Source organism: Mauremys mutica, chromosome 3 (assembly GCF_020497125.1).
Source record: "Mauremys mutica isolate MM-2020 ecotype Southern chromosome 3, ASM2049712v1, whole genome shotgun sequence".
In the NCBI taxonomy this organism is placed as follows: Eukaryota; Metazoa; Chordata; order Testudines; family Geoemydidae; genus Mauremys; species Mauremys mutica.
Genome location: NC_059074.1, coordinates 2,307,948 through 2,327,000, shown reverse-complemented (window position 1 = coordinate 2,327,000; position 19,053 = coordinate 2,307,948). Strand labels below are relative to the sequence as shown.

At 52.5% G+C, this 19,053-nt stretch overlaps 2 protein-coding genes across 7 annotated transcripts in view; one reads left to right on the top strand and one right to left on the bottom strand.

Moving 5' to 3' along the window:
* LOC123366375 (low density lipoprotein receptor adapter protein 1-A-like) overlaps nt 1-15,936 on the top strand; it is a 38,854-nt gene extending 22,918 nt beyond the window's left edge. Inside the window, exons 5-9 of one of the 4 annotated variants that reach the window (XM_045009776.1) lie at nt 2,762-2,834; nt 3,221-3,336; nt 5,224-5,276; nt 11,678-11,709; nt 12,274-15,936. In XM_045009776.1, coding sequence (XP_044865711.1) covers nt 2,762-2,834; nt 3,221-3,336; nt 5,224-5,276; nt 11,678-11,709; nt 12,274-12,425 — 426 coding nt within the window. In that variant the 3' untranslated portion in view covers nt 12,426-15,936. Of the gene's footprint in view, nt 1-2,761; nt 2,835-3,220; nt 3,337-5,223; nt 5,277-11,327 lie in introns of all 4 variants that reach the window. The other 3 variants (XM_045009778.1, XR_006578051.1, XM_045009777.1) reach the window with 3 other exon arrangements.
* The window catches only part of FNDC4 (fibronectin type III domain containing 4), a 40,508-nt gene continuing 37,110 nt past the window's right edge, over nt 15,656-19,053 (bottom strand). For all 3 annotated transcript variants that reach the window (XM_045009782.1, XM_045009780.1, XM_045009779.1), the window contains one exon: nt 15,656-18,415. In XM_045009782.1, coding sequence (XP_044865717.1) covers nt 18,380-18,415 — 36 coding nt within the window. In that variant the 3' untranslated portion in view covers nt 15,656-18,379. The remainder of the gene's footprint in view (nt 18,416-19,053) is intronic.

The following is a 19,053-nucleotide window of genomic DNA, read 5'->3' as shown; positions in this document are numbered from 1 at the left end:
CCATAGTCCAGTTGGCCAAGCCAGTGCAGCCAGCCAACCAAGATGCTATGGACTCCATTTCAGGCTCTGTCTCTCTCTCTCCTTTCTCAGTCCCAGGTGAGAGGTCGGGGTTTATGCGGAGGGCAGCACTTAGCCCTGACATCTTAGCCTTTGTTCTTGAGCTGGGGCTTTGCTTGGTGAGAATGTTCTGGGCAGTGGGGTGTCCCATTGTGGTTTCTTTTGGATTCTCTATTGATATAGGGAGTTTCATCAGGTTCCATCCAGTTTCCTAAAGACCCGGTCATTGCACCCTGGACAGTGAGGTGATTGTCACTTTCCTGAGGTGTTGTCACCATCTGCCCCACAACACTGGGTTTCTCGCAATGCTTTACTATTGTAGCTTCCAACCAGAGCTGCTCACAAACAGCCTACCCGCATGCAGGTCGCACCCTGGGTGTCTGTGTATAGCTTGCAGCCCTGGTCCAGCATTTCTGACCCCAGCAGCCTGTCAGCAACACTCCAGTCACATGCTGGCTTCCACCAGCTATGGTTACTCCCAGTCCCAGATTTTCCCAAAAATGTGTGTTCTACACTGTCCAGCCCTCTCCTTGCAGTTCAGATATTAAAGGTCCATTTCCCCTGTAAAGAGACAGTATTCAACAATTCCCTGCCATAACTGGAATTACCAAACAGTTCAGTTTAAACACAGCAGTGGATTAGTTTAGGTTAAAAATGAAACAAGGTTGTTTAACTGCAAAGAGAGAGGTTTTAAGTGAGTACAAGTATGAAGGATTAAAGTCAGAAATGGTTACAAGAAAAAGAAAGATAAAATGCTTTCTAGTAGCTAAAACTTTACAAGCTAGACGTGGTTCAAGGTAAAATCCTTATCACATGTTCCCAGCAACAGGGCTGACCAAATTCTCAGCTCAGGATCTCCTCCCAAAGTCAAAGGGCTGCTTCCTTTGTCATCTTAGGTGAGAGAGAGGGAGAACCTGGGGTGTTTGTGCCCCTCACTTTTATAGTCCAGTTACCCTTTGAGATGGATTTTCCCAAGGGTTACCCCTAGATAAAGCTCATTCCAGCTGTGAAGACAGAGACATGGTCTCGAGGTGAAAGAGGTTCCCATGTTGTTGTTTGCTAAAATGCAGATTGATCTGTTCCTGCTCCCCTTTGTTGCCAAAGAATGGCCACTTGACCAGTGATTGTCAATCACCTTTGATGACAGCTGGCTAGAGGCATCAGCTTGTCCTATGTCTTTGAGAAACTGGTTTCCCCCCTCCCCACACTTGTCTGGTAAACACATTGTAGCTATAATTTCAGCTTATGTTTGTAACTCTTAATACAGATTCCATACATACACTCCACAAGAATATTGATGATCAATGTGTTAACTAGTTTTTAAATGATACCTAACAAGACACATTTTTCACAAACTGGATAAATTCATGGTGGCTAAGTCCATAAATGGGTAAGAATGGTGTCCCTAGCCTCTGTTCGTCAGAGGATGGAGATGGATGGCAGGAGAGAGATCACTTGATCATTGCCTGTTAGGTTCACTCCCTCTGGGGCACCTGGCATTGGCCACTGTCGGTAGACAGATACTGGGCTAGATGGACCTTTGGTCTGACCCGGTACGGCCGTTCTTATGTTACAGAGATTATTATAGTAATGTGTACGGTGTGAATACAGGGGTGCTTCAGTCACAGTGACACACACACCTCATGTCTCCTACTAGTAATAGTAGTAATAATTGGAGATATACCAATCTCCTAGAACTGGAAGGGACCTTGAAGGGTCATTGAGTCCAGCCCCCTGCCTTCACTAGCAGGACCAATTTTTGCCCCAGATCCCTAAGTGGCCCCCTCAAGGATTGAACTCACAACCCTGCGTTTAGCAGGCCAATCCTCAAACCACTGAGCTAGCCCTCCCCCCCTGCCAAAAGAGCAGTGTTAACCCTTTGTCACGCACTGGGTAGCAATGCAAAGTACAGGGTGAAATGGAGGCACGCATAGGCTCCATAAAAATATTACAGAAAATTTGCACTTCATCACAGCCCCCTAGCCCTTCCTCTTCCCCACCTAAAGTGTCTGCTGCTCCCGGCTGACTTGCACCTTCTACTGGCTAGGCCTTCAACCGCCAGCTCCTGCAGCTCATGTAGTTATGAGCCCTCCAGCCCCGGTGCTTCTCAGTTGGAGAAAGAGCGTGTGAGAGAGATAAGTTCCTGGGAGGAGGGAGTTGGGGTGTGGGACTGGTTTCCCCCATAGGCCCACTGACTACAGCACCCTCTGTTGCTGCCCCTCACCCCAGGAAACTGGCCAGTCCCCTGTAAATTTATGAAAGCAATGAATGCAATCTTACCCTGATCCCCATCCCCACAGCCAAGTGATCCCAGGACTCTGTTCTGTTCCTGACTCTTCACTATGCTTGTGCCTTTCCCAGTGCCCCTGCAGACCTGGTCACTCCTCCCTGGGGAACAGGCACTCTCTGTGGTCTGACACCCCCCTCCCTGGAGGAATCTACCTTACTTTCTTTCTCCCCCCTTTAAGCTCTGGAAGTGCTGGATGTTGTGGGTGGTAGGGGTGCTGAAGGAAAAGATGATGGGCTTGTGGCCAAGGGCTATGGGGGAGGTGGGGGCAGGGATGCTGGGGCTTTGTGGGCAAGAGACACTGGTAGGTTGAGGGGTACTGCCCTGGGGTACATGGGGGCACTTGTAGAGGTTCTGGCGGGAGGGAGTGCAGGCAGGCTGCCTCGTTATTGACCCCCATGTGTCTCTTGCATACAGGCCCAAGCTGTGACTCTGACTGTGGCTCAGGCCTTCCAGGTGGCGCTAGATCACTGGGAAACAGCACAGGCAGGTAGGAGAGAACTGTCCCCTGACACCTCCCTCTGACCAGCCCAGGATTCCCCTTGGGACTGAGCAGGGCTGCTCCCTGCACTTGCTGGGGAAATGCACCACAGCTTGAAGAGCAGCCTTCTCTGAGCCAGCACTCCAGGGCCCCCGACCCCTGCCCAAGTCCCTGGATCTCTGGCAGTGGCAGTTCCCAGCTTGGCTTTCATCATTTAACACTTCCCCCACCTGCTGACTTTAGATGCAGCTCGAAGCCCTGGAGACCCCTGGGAGCCCACATGAAACCTGCCCCTGGGCTGGGAATTCCCAGCCTCCTCCTCCCCCGAGCAGGTTCTAAGGTATCTGCCCCCAGGACTCCCAGGCTCTGAATCTGCATCGTTCACCCTGTTTCAGGCTCTGTGCAGGAACAGTCTCACCCTGAGTGTACCCTGGAGAGCAACAGGCCAGGCAGCACAAGTGAACCAGCTCCGGTCCCCACGGGGAGCACCCCATTCAAACACCACTTTGAGGTACAGTCTATCCAGATCATTGCCCCTGCAAGGTGCAGAGTGAGTCCTCCTGGGGCAGCGAAGAGTCTGGCTTGCCCATCCCCACCACAGTAGAGAGCAATGCAGCTGGGCCTGGCTCCCCCCTGGTATCTCGGGGGCTGGGATTCTGGACATTGGGCATCAGGGAAGGTCAGAATGCTGGGGAAAAGCAATTCCTCCCCTGCCATCTCCCCCGGCTGAGACACCCCCCCACCTCCTGGCTTGTGTTGCTGACTCCTGAGCCCTCTCACATGCTGGACAGAGCCGAGTAGCATGGCAGGCTCTGGTGAAGGAGGAGGGTGAGCTCTGTGCTCTGAGTCCTTTTAACTGACTTTCAGGAATGGGGCAGGGCAGGGGTTTGTTGAGCAGTGCTTGCTGTGGAAGCTGTCATGTGAGGCCCTAGCAGGTCCAGGATTGTCGTCAAGCTGGAAGGACATATTGAATGGGGTCCTGCAGGGATCAGTTCTGGTTCTGGTCAATATCTTCATCAGTGATTTAGAGAATGGCATAGAGAGTACACTTATAAAGTTTGTGGACGATACCAAGCTGGGAGGGGTTGCAAGTGCTTTGGAGGACAGGATTAAAATTCAAAATGATCTGAACAAACTGGAGAAATTATCTGAAGTAAATAGGATGAAACTCATTAAGGACAAATGCAAAGTCCTCCACTTAGGAAGGAACATCTGCTGCACACGTACAAAATGGGAAATGACAGCCTAGGAAGGAGTGCTGCGGAAAGGGATCTGGGGGTCCTAGTGGATCACAAGCTAAATATGAGTGAAGAGTGGAAGACTTGCAAGAAAAGCAAACCTCATTCTGGGATGTATTAGCAGGAGTGTTGGAAGCAAGACAGGAGAAGTAATTCTTCTGCTCTACTCTGCGCAGATTAGGCCTCAGCTGGAGTATTGTGTCCAGTTCTGGGCACCACATTTCAGACAAGATGTGGACAAATTGGAGAAAGTCCAGAGAAGAGCAACAAAAATGATTAAAGATCTAAAAAACATGACACATGAAGGAAGATTGAAAAAATTGGGTTTGTTTAGTCTAGAGAAGAGAATATTGAGAGGGGACATAAGTTTTCAAATACAGAGAAGGTTGTTACAAGGAGGAGAGAGAAAAATTGTTGTTGTTAACCTCTGAGGATAGGACAAGAAGCAATGGTCTCAAATTGCAGCGAGGATGGTTTAAGTTGGACATTAGGAAAAACTTCTTAACTGTCAGAGTGGTTAAGCACTGGAATAAATTGCCTAGAGAAATTGTGGAATCTCCATTGTTGGAAATTGTTAAGAGCAGGTTAGACAAACACCTGTCAGGGATAATATTTAGACCTTCCATGAGGCCAGGGGACTGGACTAGATGACCTCTCGAGGTCCCTTCTAGTCCTACGATTCTATAACCCTATGAGCACCAGGCCCCGTTGTGCTGTCTGTGTGTAACGGGCTTCTCTGATGCAAGTCTACTAACTCATGCTCCAGTTCAGACCCTATGTGCAAGTACTCTGTGGTCTCCTCTGGGCACCAAGAGAGCCAGGGCAGGAATTCTGTGTTCTCTCCCTTCCAAGTGCTGTGGCCCTTCCTTTGTGCCCTAGCCCAAACAATTTCACCACGCACACTTGCAGGCTAAGCTGTGGTTCACAGTGCCATGCTGATTCCCAGGAAAAGACAGTGCCCTTTTCAAGTGCAAAGCTTCATGGGGTTATTGGCCTGTAGCTTGGGGCATTGGGGCCGTGCGTGGGAGGTGTGGCCGGGGCATCAGGCCTGCATCTAGGAGGTGTGGCAAGGTCATTGGGGCCATGTTGCTGAGTGGGAGCAGTACCCCAGATGGAGTCATCTATTGGGATTTAAGCTTTCCTCTTTCTTGGTTTGCCAGGAGGAGGAGGAGGAGGAAGATGATGATGATGATCTCAATGAAGCCTTTTCTGGGTAGGTGACCATAGGATAGCAGGGCCCACCCAAGCCCAGAGCTATCCTGAAATCTGAGCAGGTGGGGCCATTTCCTGTCTTTAAATGAGATGAGTGTTCCGATTTCTCCTCCCTATGAAGATGTCAGGTCTGCGTCCTGCTCCAGCCTGTTCCAGGGGTGCCGTTAGCTTTACGGGCATAGTCAGATGTCAAAGGGGAACTGCATTGAAACAAACATTTGTGGGGAGGAGGGGTTGTCTCTGTGGCTTTGTCTTCCTTTGGAGAAGTCCCTGGGGAGCAGTGCTGAATGCTAGTGCCCCAGAGATTCTACTCCTGGGGGAATTCTGCACCACTGTGCATGCACAGAATTTATGTCCCCCGCAGATTTCTTTGCTTCCCTGCAGAAAAATTACAGCAGTATGTTTCAGGGGCCAGGGCAGCTGGCAGAGAGGTAAATCACTGTGGGGCAGGAGGTGGGACTGGGGAAGACCCAGCTGGTGGCTCCTACCCTGCGCCAGGCTCAGTTGCTAGTCTCGGCTGGGCTGGGGAGGACTGGACTTCCTCTTCCCTTGCACAGCATCCAGGACTGGGTCAGACCCACCCCCAGATTTCTCCCCCGGCTGAAGGAAGCTCTGCAAACTCTCTCTTCCCCCCCCCCCCTTCCTGCACCCATCCCTCCTCAGCTGCAGGGGATGGGATCCCTGTACAGCGAGCTGCTCCCCCAGCCACCCAACCGCTGTGCATCCAGACCCTCCTGGCAAGCTTCACAGCCCCGCACTCAGAACCCGTTCTCCCCACCCCTCTATGAGCCCCACTCCCCCTGCACCTGGACCACCCCAATGAGCCACCCACACCCAGATCCCTATCCAACCAAGCCCCAATCAGCTGCATCTGAACCCTCCACTGAGCTCCCCCACACCCATACCCCCCGCCAAGCTCTATTCTGGTTGAGTTTAGAAGGGGGTTCGAGCAGATGATGGAGCAAAGACATGAGGAGGCTGAAGGGAAAAGCTCAGACTTGCAGATGGAACCAGGACCAAAGAACTCTGAGGGGAGACTGCTGGGTGAGGAAAGTGGACGGTGGAAGCATGTGACTAAGAGAACCAGGCAGAGGAAAAGACGGGCTAGTGAAGGAGGAATAGAGCTCAGGTTTGCGGAGTTGGAAAATGATGAAGGGGGCACCGCAGGTGGTCACTGAAGATGAGAGGGCAAGAAGAGAAGAGCAACTAGTTCTATAGGAAGAGGGGAAGAGTCAATGGAGACAACACCAAATATGGGCCCCAGGAGGATACGGGATGGGTTGTGGAGGATTACAAGGGAGAATAGGAATCAAGAGGACTTGCAGCCAGAGGGAACAGGGGATAGACCGGAGAATCGCACCATCACCAGGAAAAGGCAGGTCTACATGATTGGGGACTCCTTACAGAGAAGAATAGACAGGCCTGTAACCAGAGCTGATCCAGAGAACAGAAGTGTGTGCAATCTGCCGGGTGCTAAGATACGGGGTGTGGACCTGAGGCTGAAGAGGATCCTAACAGGAGCAGGAAAGAATCCACTGATCGTCCTTCATGTGGGAACAAATGATACGGCTAGATTCTCGCTGGAACGTATCAAGGGAGACTATGCCAGGCTGGGGAAGATGCTTAAGGAAATCGAGGCTCAGATGATCTTCAATAGGATTCTGCCTGTTCCTAGATAAGGGCAACAAAGGTGTGACAAGATTTTGATGATCAACAGATGGCTCAGGCAGTGGTGCTATAAGGAGGGCTTTGGGATTTATGGCCACTGGGAGCAGGGGCGGCTCTAGGAATTTGGCCGCCCCAAGCACGGCAGCATGCCGCAGGGGGCGCGCTGCCGGTCCCGTGGCTCTGGGGGACCTCTTGCAGATGTGCCTGCGGAGGGTGTGCTGGGAGGGCGGCAGGCGGCTTCGGCGGATCTTCCGCAGTCATGCCTGCGGGAGGTCCACCCGAGCTGCGGGACCAGCGAACCCTCCGCAGTCATGCCTGTGGAAGGTCTGCCGGAGCCGCCTGCCGCCCTGCCGGCAAAATGCCGCCCCAAGCGCGCGCTTGGCGCGCTGGGGTCTGGAGCCGGCCCTGACTGGGAGGCATTCATGGACAGAGGACTGTTCTCTCAGGATGGACTTCACCTGAGTAGGGAGAGAAATAGACTTCTAGGATGGAGGCTGGCACAACTGATTAAGAGAGCTTTAAACTAGGAATTTGGGGAAGATTGTTGGGAGATGTCCAGGTAATCTCCACGCCAGATTTTAACATTGAGAGGGAAGAAAATGAAGTAAGAAAGGATACAGCCGTGGGTAGGAGAATGGACATACGGAGGAAGGGTAGTGTAGATACCAGTCTAATAGGTGATACTGGCGGTAGAATGTCTGTGCCTAATTGGGTAAAGAATGTCAGTGAAGCCAAATGGCAAAACTTAAGATGTTTGTACACCAATGCGAGGAGCCTAGGTAACAAAATGGAGGAACTAGAGTTACTGGTGCAGGAAGTGAAACCAGATATTATAGGGATAACAGAAACATGGTGGAATAGTAGTCATAACTGGAGTACAGGTATTGAAGGGTATGTGCTGTTTAGGAAAGACAGAAATAAAGGCAAAGGTGGAGTAGCATTGTATATCAATGATGAGGTAGACTGTAAAGAAATAAGAAGTGATGGAATGGATAGGACAGAGTCTGTCTGGGCAAAAATCACACTGGGGAAGCAAGCTACTAGAGCCTCTCCTGGGATAGTGCTTGGGGTGTGCTATGGACCACTGGGATCCGATTTAGATATGGATAGAGACCTCTTTAATGTTTTAATAAAGTAAATACTAATGGGAATTGTGTGATCATGGGAGACTTTAACTTCCCAGATATAGACTGCTAGTAATAATAATAGGGCTCAGATTTTCCTGGATGCGATAGCTGATGGAGTCCTTCACTAAGTAGTTGCTGAACCAACAAGAGGAGATGCCATTTTAGATTTGGTTTTGGTAAGTAGTGAAGACCTCAAAGAAGAAATAGTTGTAGGGGACAACCTTGGTTCAAGCGATCATGAGCTAATTCAGTTCAAACTAAATGGAAGGATAAACAAAAATAGATCTGTGACTAGGGTTTTTTATTTCAAAAGGGCTATCTTTAAAAAATTAAGGAAATTAGTTAGGGAAGTGGATTGGACTGAAGAACTTGTGGATCTAAGAGTGGAGGAGGCCTGGAATTACTTTAAGTCAAAGTTGCAGAAACTATCAGATGCCTGTATCCCAAGAAAGGGGAAAAAATTCATAGGCAGGAGTTGTAGACCAAGCTGGATGAGTAAGCATCTCAGAGAGGTGATTAAGAAAAAGCAGAACGCCTACAAGGAGAAGATGGGAGGGATTAGCAAGGAAAGCTACCTTATTGAGGTCAGAACATGTAGGGATAAAGTGAGAAAGGCCAAAAGCCATGTAGAATTGGACTTTGCAAAGGGAATTAAAACCAACAGTAAAAGGTACTATAGCCATATAAATAAGAAGAAAACAAAGAAGAAGTGGGACCGCTAAACACTGAGGATGGAGTGGAGGTTAAGGATAATCTAGGGAGGACCCAATATCTAAACAAATACTTTGCTAATGAGGAGCTAATGAGGCTAATGAGGAGCTTAGGGATAATGGTAGGATGACAAATGGGAATGAGGCTATGGAGGTAGGTATTACCACATCCGAGGTAAAAGCCAAACTCGAACAGCTTAATGGGACTAAATTGAGGGGCCCAGATAATCTTCATCCAAGAATATTAAAGGAACTGGCACATGAAATTGCAAGCCCATTAGCAAGAATTTTTATTGAATCTGTAAACTCAGGGGTTGTACCCTATGACTGGAGAATGGCTAACATAGTTCCTATTTTTAAGAAAGGGAAAAAAAGTGATCTGGGTAACTACAGGCCTGTCAGTTTGACATCTCTAGTATGCAAGGTCTTGGAAAAAATTTTGAAGGAGAAAGTAGTTAAGAACATTGAGGTCAATGGTAATTGGGACAAAATACAACATGGTTTTACAAAAGGTAGATCATGCCTGGTGAATCTTGCCCACATGCTCAGGGTTTAGCTGATGGCCATATTTGGGGTCGGGAAGGAATTTTCCTCCAGGGCAGATTGGCAGAGCCCCTGGGGGTTTTTCGCCTTCCTCTGCAGAGTGGGGCACGGGTCACTTGCTGGAGGATTCTCTGTCCCTTGAAGTCTTTAAACCATGATTTGAGGACTACAGCGGCTCAGACATAGGTTAGGGGTTTGTGGCAGGAGTGGGTGAGTGAGATTCTGCGGCCTGCGTTGTGAAGGAGGTCAACTAGACGATCATATTGGTCCCTTCTGACCTTAAAGTCTATGACTCTATTCTCCCCACACTCAGACCCCACCCACTGAGCCCCAACCATCTTCACCTGGACCCCCTGCAGAGTTCCATTACCAATGCACCCAGAACTCCCTAACAAGTCCCTGTCCATCCAGATCCCCCCCCCAGCACCCGGATCACCCACTGAGCTGCCCGCACCCAGATTGCCCCACATAGAAGCCTCTCAACCCACACCTGGATCCCCCCATACTAAGCCCCTCCACACTTGTGTCCTGCCGTGCTGAGCTGCCTGTCCACACCTGGCACAGAGGGGCAGGACCCTGGGGTGTTTCTGGGGCAGGCCCGGTCCTTGTGCTGTGTCAGGGTTGGATGCAGCCTCACCGCTGAGTCTGTGTCCTGGGGGGAGCTGCAGAGTGATCTCCCACCTCAGTGCAGCCAGTGGCCTGTGCTCCCCGCTGCCAGGCTGGAGCCTCCACATCTGCAGAATTTAGCAGAATTTTAAAATATTGTGCACAGAATGTTTATCTTTTTGGTGCAGGATGCCCGTGGAGTAAGAGAGGCACTCTTCGGGCAGGGCAGCAGAATTCTCTGCACTATGGGTAGTGGGAAAGCTAAAGGGAGTGAAAGCCGGTGCAGCCAGAGCAGGGTGGGAGCTTGTAAAGAACAGATCTCAACAGGACGCATTGTGCGACTGTTTAATTTAGTCACCGAATGTGCAGAGTCAGGGAGCCATGCTGGAGTGGAGGGGAGCCCTGCAGATAGGGGCACCCCGAAGGTGGGGAAGAGGGCACTCCTTGGAGTTTGGGGAAGCCTTTCATACTAAGTCTCCTAAACTCTTGCCTGAGATTGTCTTGTCCAGGAACGTGGCTCAGTCAGTGCCCTGAGCCCTGACTGGAGGATTATTAACCCAGCAGAGTCTGTACATTTGGGGACCCAGAGATTGCAGTGAGGTCTGGGTTCATATAGAGTCTTCATTAAAGCTCTGCAAGGGATGGGGGTGATATCACATTAATGACACTAGATGGGGAGGAGCTGTGAGACAGAAATAACCTGCCAAGACACCACAGTGACTGGTGCACAAGGAGATCCTTCAGACCATGTCTGCCTGTGAGTCATAGATCCCAAGGCCAGAAGGGACCATTGTGATCATCTAGTCTGACCTCCTGTATAACATAGGCCAGAGACCTGCCCCACAATAATTTCCTGATTTAGAAATTACCATTTATGAAGAATCCGTCACAAACCTTGATAAATTGTGACCATGAGGCAGGGCAGTGCCTCATACGATCCCCGCTTTCCCTGGAGGAGAGAGTAAAAAGACTGGGACTTTTCAGTTTGGAAAAGAGACGACTAAGGGGGGATATGATAAAGGTCTATAAAATCATGACTGGTGTGGAGAAATTGAACAAGGAAGTGTTATTTACTCCTTCTCATAACACAAGAACCGGGGGTCACCTAATGAAATGAACAGGCAGCAGGTTTAAAACAAACACAAGGCAGTATTTCTTCACACAACGCAGAGTCAGCCCGTGGAACTTGTTGGCAGGGGATGTTGTGAAGGCCAAAGCTATAACGGGGTTCAAATAGATGAGTTCATGGAGGATAGGTTCATCAGTGGCTATTAGCCAAGATGGTCAGAGATGCAGCACCATGCTTTGGGTGTCCCTAGCCTTTGATTGCCAGAAACTGGGACTGGATGACAAGGGATGAATCACTCAATGACTGCCTGTTCTATTCATTCCCTCTAGGGCACCTGGCATTGGCCACTGTTGGGAGACAGGATACTGGCTAGATGGACCTTTGGGCTGACCCAGTGTGGTGGTTCTTGTGGACTGGGCTCTTTAGTGCTGCTGCTGAGCCAGCTCAGCTAGTGGGATCTGATGGGGTCACAGCACAGGCAGATCAGCTGCAGTGAACAACATGTCGCCTTTTTGTCTGATCTTCCCTGGCGAGTGCATGGGGCTCCCTGCACGTGCCTGGGACTCCTCGTGGGTATACGGACGTGTGTATTTGTTGTGCCCATGGCATTGATGGCCAGATGCCACCACAGTCCTGTTTCATAGAAGGGTATAATGTGTGCTCTCTTCTTTGTTCCAAGCTGCACTGAGGAGGGCACTCAAGACACAGCAGGTAAACAGCTTTCTGTCGTATTTCTTCTCCCACCCAAGGATTCCCTGTAGAGACATGCTCCGGGGTGCAGTGTGGTGGGTCTTGCCAGCAGCGGGTACTCATAGGCCTAACCCAGACGGGTCCTGCAAGTCCTGCCTGCTCTTCCCTCACCCCGTCTCCTCCCTCAGGCCCATCCCCCCAGTCATCCTCTCACAGTTCTGGGGCTCATGCCCTCCCCTCACCCCGTCTCCTCAGCCCCATCCCCCCAGTCATCCTCTCACAGCTCTGGGGCTCATGCCCTCCCCTCACCCCATCTCCTCAGGCCCATCCCCCCAGCCATCCTCTCACAGCTCTGGGGCTCATGCCCTCCCCTCACCCCGTCTCCTCCCTCAGGCCCATCCCCCCAGCCATCCTCTCACAGTTCTGGGGCTCATGCCCTCCCCTCACCCCATCTCCTCAGGCCCATCCCCCCAGCCATCCTCTCACAGTTCTGGGGCTCATGCCCTCCCCTCACCCCATCTCCTCAGCCCCATCCTCCCAGTCATCCTCTCACAGTTCTGGGGCTCATGCCCTTTTGTGTTTCAGACTTTGTCTCCCCCACACCAGGAGGCAGCTCGTCCATCATGCACTTACCACAGAGCTGGGCCCCACCTGGAGTGCCCCCGACACAGCAGGATGAAATGGGATGGGGGCGCTGGAGGCCAAGCACCCACCTGCCCCAAGGGACCTTCCTCTAAGGTTTCCACAGGTTAATGAGGCGTTGTCAGTCTTCCAGTGTTTATATATCACCATAATGGGTTAACCAGTCAGAATCCTCTCTGTGCCTGAGGCTCAGACCAGTTGGCACGTGGAACATGGACCAGGCATCATCTTTTCCCCACATTGTGCCTGAGGCATTGCTCTCCTCTCTGCCCTGTGCCTTTGGACTAACTGGCAGCTCGCCCTGCTTTGCTCCTGGGACATGGCCAGGCAGGTTTCCTTGACTCTTTTGTATGTTCATTTTTGCTGGTACTAGTGAAGCTGCCCTGCCAACAACCTCTGGGCTTCCCCCAATTAGGCTCAGCCCAGGCAGTGGCAGGGCTGGCTTCCCACACCCACTGGCCTGCTCTGTGCCACCACCCAGCCCTGCAGGGACTTCCACTAGAGGGTGAAAGGGAGTGCAGCATCCATGGCCTGCCTGTTCCTCAGCCTATCCATGGAGGGTGCCAGTAATGGTCAATTGGAATTGGTGGGATGGGGCCACCCAGCCCTGTGGGCCCCAGAACAGCTCCTTGTGCTCCCTGTTGCACGGGCTGGGCTCGACCCCGTGGCCAAGGGTGCTGCTGACTGGGCTGGCCCCTCAATTAAGGCCTTTCCCTCCTCTGCTGTCTGGTTCCGGGGCACAGCTGTGTCAGGGTTTTGGCCTCATCCCTGTTGGGTAAATGCAGCATGCTAGAAAATGCGTTAGCCAGCGAACTGTGCTGAGCACCACTCGGCACCTGGCATGTGCAGGGCAATTGTGTTCCTGAACATGACTGCCCCATGCACATGGGTGCTCACCACTGTTAGCTGGGCATGCGCTCCCAGGCATGCTGTGTGTGGGGTGGGGCTCACTGCTATTAGTGTGCCTGAGAGTGCACACCTAGCTGAGTCCAGAGCATTGTTCAGTTTTCTCTGGCTCACACGTTTTCTTGCTTGCTGTGTTTGCTCTGTGTAGAAGAGACCCATAGCTCCGGTCTTTCCCATCCCTGTAGCTGAAGAATGGAAGTGTGAACTGAAGGACTGTGTGGATGATGCCCCCTGCAAGCCCTCTGTCCTTACTGCCTCTCTCCTTGGGATAAGGGTCAGCAGATTCCTGCTTCTTAGGGGAGTCCTAGATTTAAGGCCAGGAGAGAGTGCGCTGAGCATCTGATCTAACCTCCAGCCTAGCCAGGCCAGAGGATGCTGCCCACAGATTCAGGCAGTAGAGGAAGGGGGTTATTCTCTCCTATGTAGGTGTCGCACCCCTTTGCTGGTAGTCCCAGAGAACCCATTGCTTGTAGCCCAGAGAAGGCACAAAACCACAGGGTCTGCTTGCTCCCCTTGCGTCTGTGGAATGGAGGTCCCCACAGATCTGACATCTGCAGCCCCCACACCCTTTACTACAGCCTCTCACTGTCATGTGGTGAAATCACTGGTTTTTAAATGAAAATGCCACCTTTGTAGAGTGCGATAAAATCAGTTTTTTAACATTGTAAAATTGACTCTGCCCTTGTGGCCTCTGACATAGATTTCCCAGGTCCCTCTGAGTTTGGGAGGGGAAGGGTTACTGAGGAAGCAGGCCAGTGGCTCTTTGTGCCCCTTGCTACCCGCTTGGTTTGGTTTTAAACCTTCAGCTCTGCCCCTTGTCAAGAAGCTCCCTCCCTTGCTGCCTGAGTGATGGTGATACCTTCAGTAGACTATGACGTGTCACCCTGGGATGAAGACAATCAAGGAAAATAAGGCAGCAGAAAGTCCCTACCCTCAGCCATACCACTAGGCACCAGCTCTCTGAGGTGATGCTAAGGAGTGGCAGGTCCCCATACCTCTTCTGTGTGATCTGTCCACCCCAGCTCTGTGACTGTGAAAGCAAAGGCCATAAGCCTGGGTCAAACTGCCTAGTCCCAGATAGCAAGGGGGCAAGTGATCCTTACCAGCAGGGGCTTCCGGGGGCAGTGGGATGTCCACGGTCCACCCCCACACTCATCTCGTTAAGTGAGGTCCCTTTAGGAACACTGGCTAATGCCCCCTTCCTCTGCTTGCACTTGGTATAACCTGGTGTGCATGCCCCTTTGTCCCAGCAGGAGATCCTAAGCCCTTCCATCCCCTCTGCCAGCTGGTGTCTCCGTCAGCATTCCCCTCCCAACACGCAGATGGGGGCAGCCCTGCCCCTGGCCCAGGAGAACAGCCCGCACAGGTTTCACTTCTTTGTGCTCTGGATCCTGCATCTTGTGTCTCTTGCAGCCATTTTCTGAGAGACTATCCTGGGAGTGAACAAGGCCTTTGCTGTTCCCTCTTTAACCACCAGCCCCATTTCTCTGTCAAACTACTGTTCTACCAAGTGCAGCTGGTCTGGCTGCCCCAACCAGTGCCATGGAACTGCAAAGATGGAGGGCTAATTCTCCCACTACAAGGCCCTGTAGAGCAGTGGGACCATTAGGGGAGTGGGGGCCATGAGTAAATCACCTTCCCCAATAGGGACGCCTGGTACAAATCTGGCAGCAGCTTCCAGTAGGGACCCAGCCTGGGCTGATGTCCTGTGCAAGGGAATAGGATGGGATAGCAAGTGCTACACTAGCTAGGAATCACCAGCACCCTTTGATCTGGCAAATAACACAGAACAGCAGAGAGTAGACTGCCAGCTTCTTGTGCATGCAGGCGAGAGTGAGCATGCATGCAACAGGGGATGGGGGGTAAGAGAGATCCCCTCTCTACAGGTGACTCAGCCAGGAACAGCATTGTCACTGGGCTCCAGCCATCAGCAGAGACCCACAGGCAGCAGTTCTGATCACTGCCCATGCTGTGTGGAGAGAAGCAGAGAGGCCATCTCCCTGATGGGCATGGACAGATGGCGGAGGGCCTGCTCCCCAAGGGGAGAAGTATGCTTCTCTGGAACTGCCCTGCCCCTGGGAACAGGTCTGTGCCGAAGGTGGCTGGTGGGAGCATGAGGCTCCCTAGCTCCTGGGGCAGGGGAGGCCTTTCTTCTTTCAGGAGCCAGCAACTGGGGAGCTGAAGAAAAACCCAGGAGCAGAGCCAATGGGACTTCCATCCCTCAGCTCCAACACAACCCCTGCTGTCCCCCATTTTGCCATTGTCACTGCCCTGCATCAAAATCTGTCTCCTCTGTTCCCCCTGCCCAGCCCTCCAGCAGGATCCCAGCCTGTGCGAGTTGGTCTGTCCCTCAGTCGTGGCAGCTGGCTCTCAAGCCCTGTGCACACACTGGAGTAGCCACCACAGTGACCCTTCTGCCTTTGAGCCAGAGACTTTTATTGAAAAGACCCTGCTGCAGGGAGTCACTTGCCCTGCCCCCGGTATTCCCATGGCAGGAGCTGAGCAGCACCTGGAGGGAAGAGTCTGAAATTGCTTTGCTTGAAGATTAAGTTCCTGGAAGACGCTGGATCCTGTGATTCTCATCAATCCTGGGGCTGCACAGACAGCATCCTGCCCCCGGAGGAGCAGGCTACAAGCCTGTCATTCCTCCAGTGGAGGCCGTTCTCTTCTCTTCTGATGGCGGAAGGCAGATGTGGGGGAGAGGGGCTGGGGTTGGCTTGGCCTCAGCCTTTTGGCTAGGAGCAATGCTGGTTCTAGATGACAGAATTCAGTCCACGGTGATGCCACATGGACCCTGGGATTTGGGTGCTAACATGAGGTGTTCAGCTTTAACCACCCCTGGGTACTCCTCTGCCCTGAACGCCTCCCTGGCTGATGGGCAGTGAGCGGTGCAGACACCCTGCCGGACAAACTGTTTTGTCCATACAGTACAAGAACTTGGTGGGTTTCATTGGTGTTTCGGAGTTGCTTGGGTCAGCTCCTTTCCAGGAGAAGGTCCTAGGGGAATAAGCACCGCACTCCCATGGGAACCTGGGCCAGGGGATGCTTCCTGCTCTGTGGGGAAGGAGTAACAGCTGCAGCCACTGAGCAGTGGGGGACTATAACCCCATTGGACTGGAAGCGTATCCCCTATGTGATGCTGGGGCACAGGCAAGGATTCAAGCTATAAAGACCTGCTGAGCCTGGGTCTGTGAGCACACTGGGGTGGGGTTGTGACATAATGGACACTATAGAACTCAGGCTTAGAATCCTGCCCACCAGGCCCCTGTTGGCAGATGTATTTAACCCCTGGATCCCAGATGGCCTGCTACCCACCCCAGGAGTGCATCGCTGGAAACTACGCCATGAGGCAGTCATTGGAGGGCACAGGAGGCTGCAAAGGGTTGCCATGCCAGCCATGGGGTAGGGAGGCAGAACTCTGCCCAGGTTCAGGGCTGATGATGTGATGAGGGTGGGCTGGAGTGGCACATTTCCTAGGGGGAATGGCTCCCTGCACAGACTCTGACGCCACTGCCTCCTCCATAAAGCAGGTGCTGTGTGTCTGGGAAGTCCTGGGACAGCCTCTCTCCAGCAGCAACATCTCCCTCTGGCTGGAGACCAATCCCTTCTAGGCCATGCACTGGTGTGTAAAGGAACTATCCCCTCACACGCCATAGGGACCCAACATAAAACTACACTGCAATCGGGGCAGGGCCTGCTGTGAGGCCTTCAATGCCAGGCTTAAAAACGGGCAAGAGCAGTAGGATAGAGCTGGGGCAGGCCCTATGGTGAGGCCTTGGCAGAGTGAGGGGGCTCGGGCAGAACCCTGAGCTGAGGCCTTTGCCTGATGGGCAGAGGCATATGGGCCACAGGCAGTTTGCATTGTGGCCTTTGTCCCCCAGGGGCTTGGGGATTCAGCATGATATTCTCTCCCCTGCCACACACATTTCTCTGTGGCCTGGGGATGTTTCCCAGTGGTCCAGACTGTAGCTCCATGTGGCCTGCACCAGGGCTGCTGGAACAGAGCTTCTGCATGCTGGAAGCCTTTGCGGGAGGCAGAGGAGAGGACTCAGAGGTACATGTGCTAGATTTCCCTCCCACACCCAGAGCTGAACCGTGACCTGGAGACCTCCCAGGCAATGTTGTTAGCAGGGGATATGTTTTTATGGGCACTGGGTAAGTCCCTGCTGCCCTACAAACTGGGCAGGCGTGAGATGTGATAGGGAGAACTCTCCCCTGCATCCCGCTGTCTCTGCAGCAAGGCCCTGCTTTGCTGTTTGCCGGGCACAGCACAAGGCAGCGTTGGCACTTCCTGGTCTGAGGTCCTCACCTCCCTGGGGTGGTCTCACTCACACTAAGGGAAGGGATGGAAGCTCATCTGAGCTGCCAGCAGCTGAAGTCAGCTCAATGACCCAGCCAACTTCCTGCCTCCTTGGGCTGGGATTCCATCTCTGGTCACGTCTGCAGGGCGCATGGGGCCATCCTGCAATTCAGACTCCAGATGTTGGGGAGTGTTCAGGAAACCTCCCCAGCTCCGATCAGTTCTCTTGCCAGCCCTTCCTGAGCTAGCACCTGCTCCACCTCTATGAGCCCCACAGTCTGGGCGTGCAGGGTTAGGGGGCTGGAAAGTGGGCACTTTTCTGGGACTGTAAACAAACAGAAAATCCCTCTGAGTCTCCAGGCGTGCTGGATGAGAGCTAGACCCCTCCTAGGTAACTGGAGCTATGTCTGTGCCCTGGCTTAGGTCTGGCCATACCTAGGGCTGTAACAGCATGAACATGAGGACACACTGCCATTTACCTAACAGTTGCTGGGTGACAGGGCCATGAGATCCCACTTCCACGACTATCCCTGCATCAGCAGAAGGCTCCCCCATCCCTTGAAATCTGGATATTGCTGTTTGTTCTTTTGGTGCTGTTCCAGGCTCCCCATTGACTCCTGAGTGGCCCGTGCGTGGTTATATGATGGGTGTGAGGCTGAGTTCTGCATGCATCATCCAAACGGTCTCCATGCAGATCCCCTTGAGGGGAGAAGGCCTTGGAAGAAGCATAATTTCTGATAATTCTTTGCATGCTGAGGGTTGCAGGCTGGCAGCCTGCTGTTCTTTTATCCCATGATCTTCCTTGGGTCTGGCAGCATTCCCAGATCCAGAGCTGGACTGTGCTCACACCTCAATGATATTGACAGACAGAGACTTTTTCTACAAGAGAAAAATCAGCATTAAGACCAGATTTTCCAAAATGCTCAGGACCAGAATGCCCCTGGGTTCAGCACGCCCTGCACCACAGGGATCCGCTGTGCTGAGCTCTTTTGGAGATCTGGTCCCAGTTGTGGGTACTGAGCCCTTCTGAGCGTTCCACTGATGTGCCAAGTGAGGGGTGTGCTCCCCTCTCCCATGGCCCAGTGACAGCACCCCCCCAGGCTAAGCAGTGGTGGTGCACCCCAGCCGTGGGCGGAGCAGCAGTGCACACCCCACCTCCCATGGCCTGGTGCTGTGCTCTGGCTTTAGCCTCTGCTTGAGGTTTCTTTATAAAACTTGAGACTCAATAGAGACTAAAGCACTTCATGGTGAACTGACTCCCTGCAAGAAATGCAGATAAACATCATTGCGCCCCTCCCCCACCTAACCCACTGCCACCATTCCCTTCTGGCACTGCCCCCCTTCCCTCCCCAATAAGCCCAACCCACTGGCACTGCCCCCCTCCCCGTGCCCCTAAGAAACCCAACTGACCAACACAGAGAAAATAACAGTAGAAAAAAACCAAACCCAAATCCCTCCCCAAACGGAGATTTTGCCCCAAAATGAGAGATGAGCCAGCCACTCCAGCCTCTAGGGAC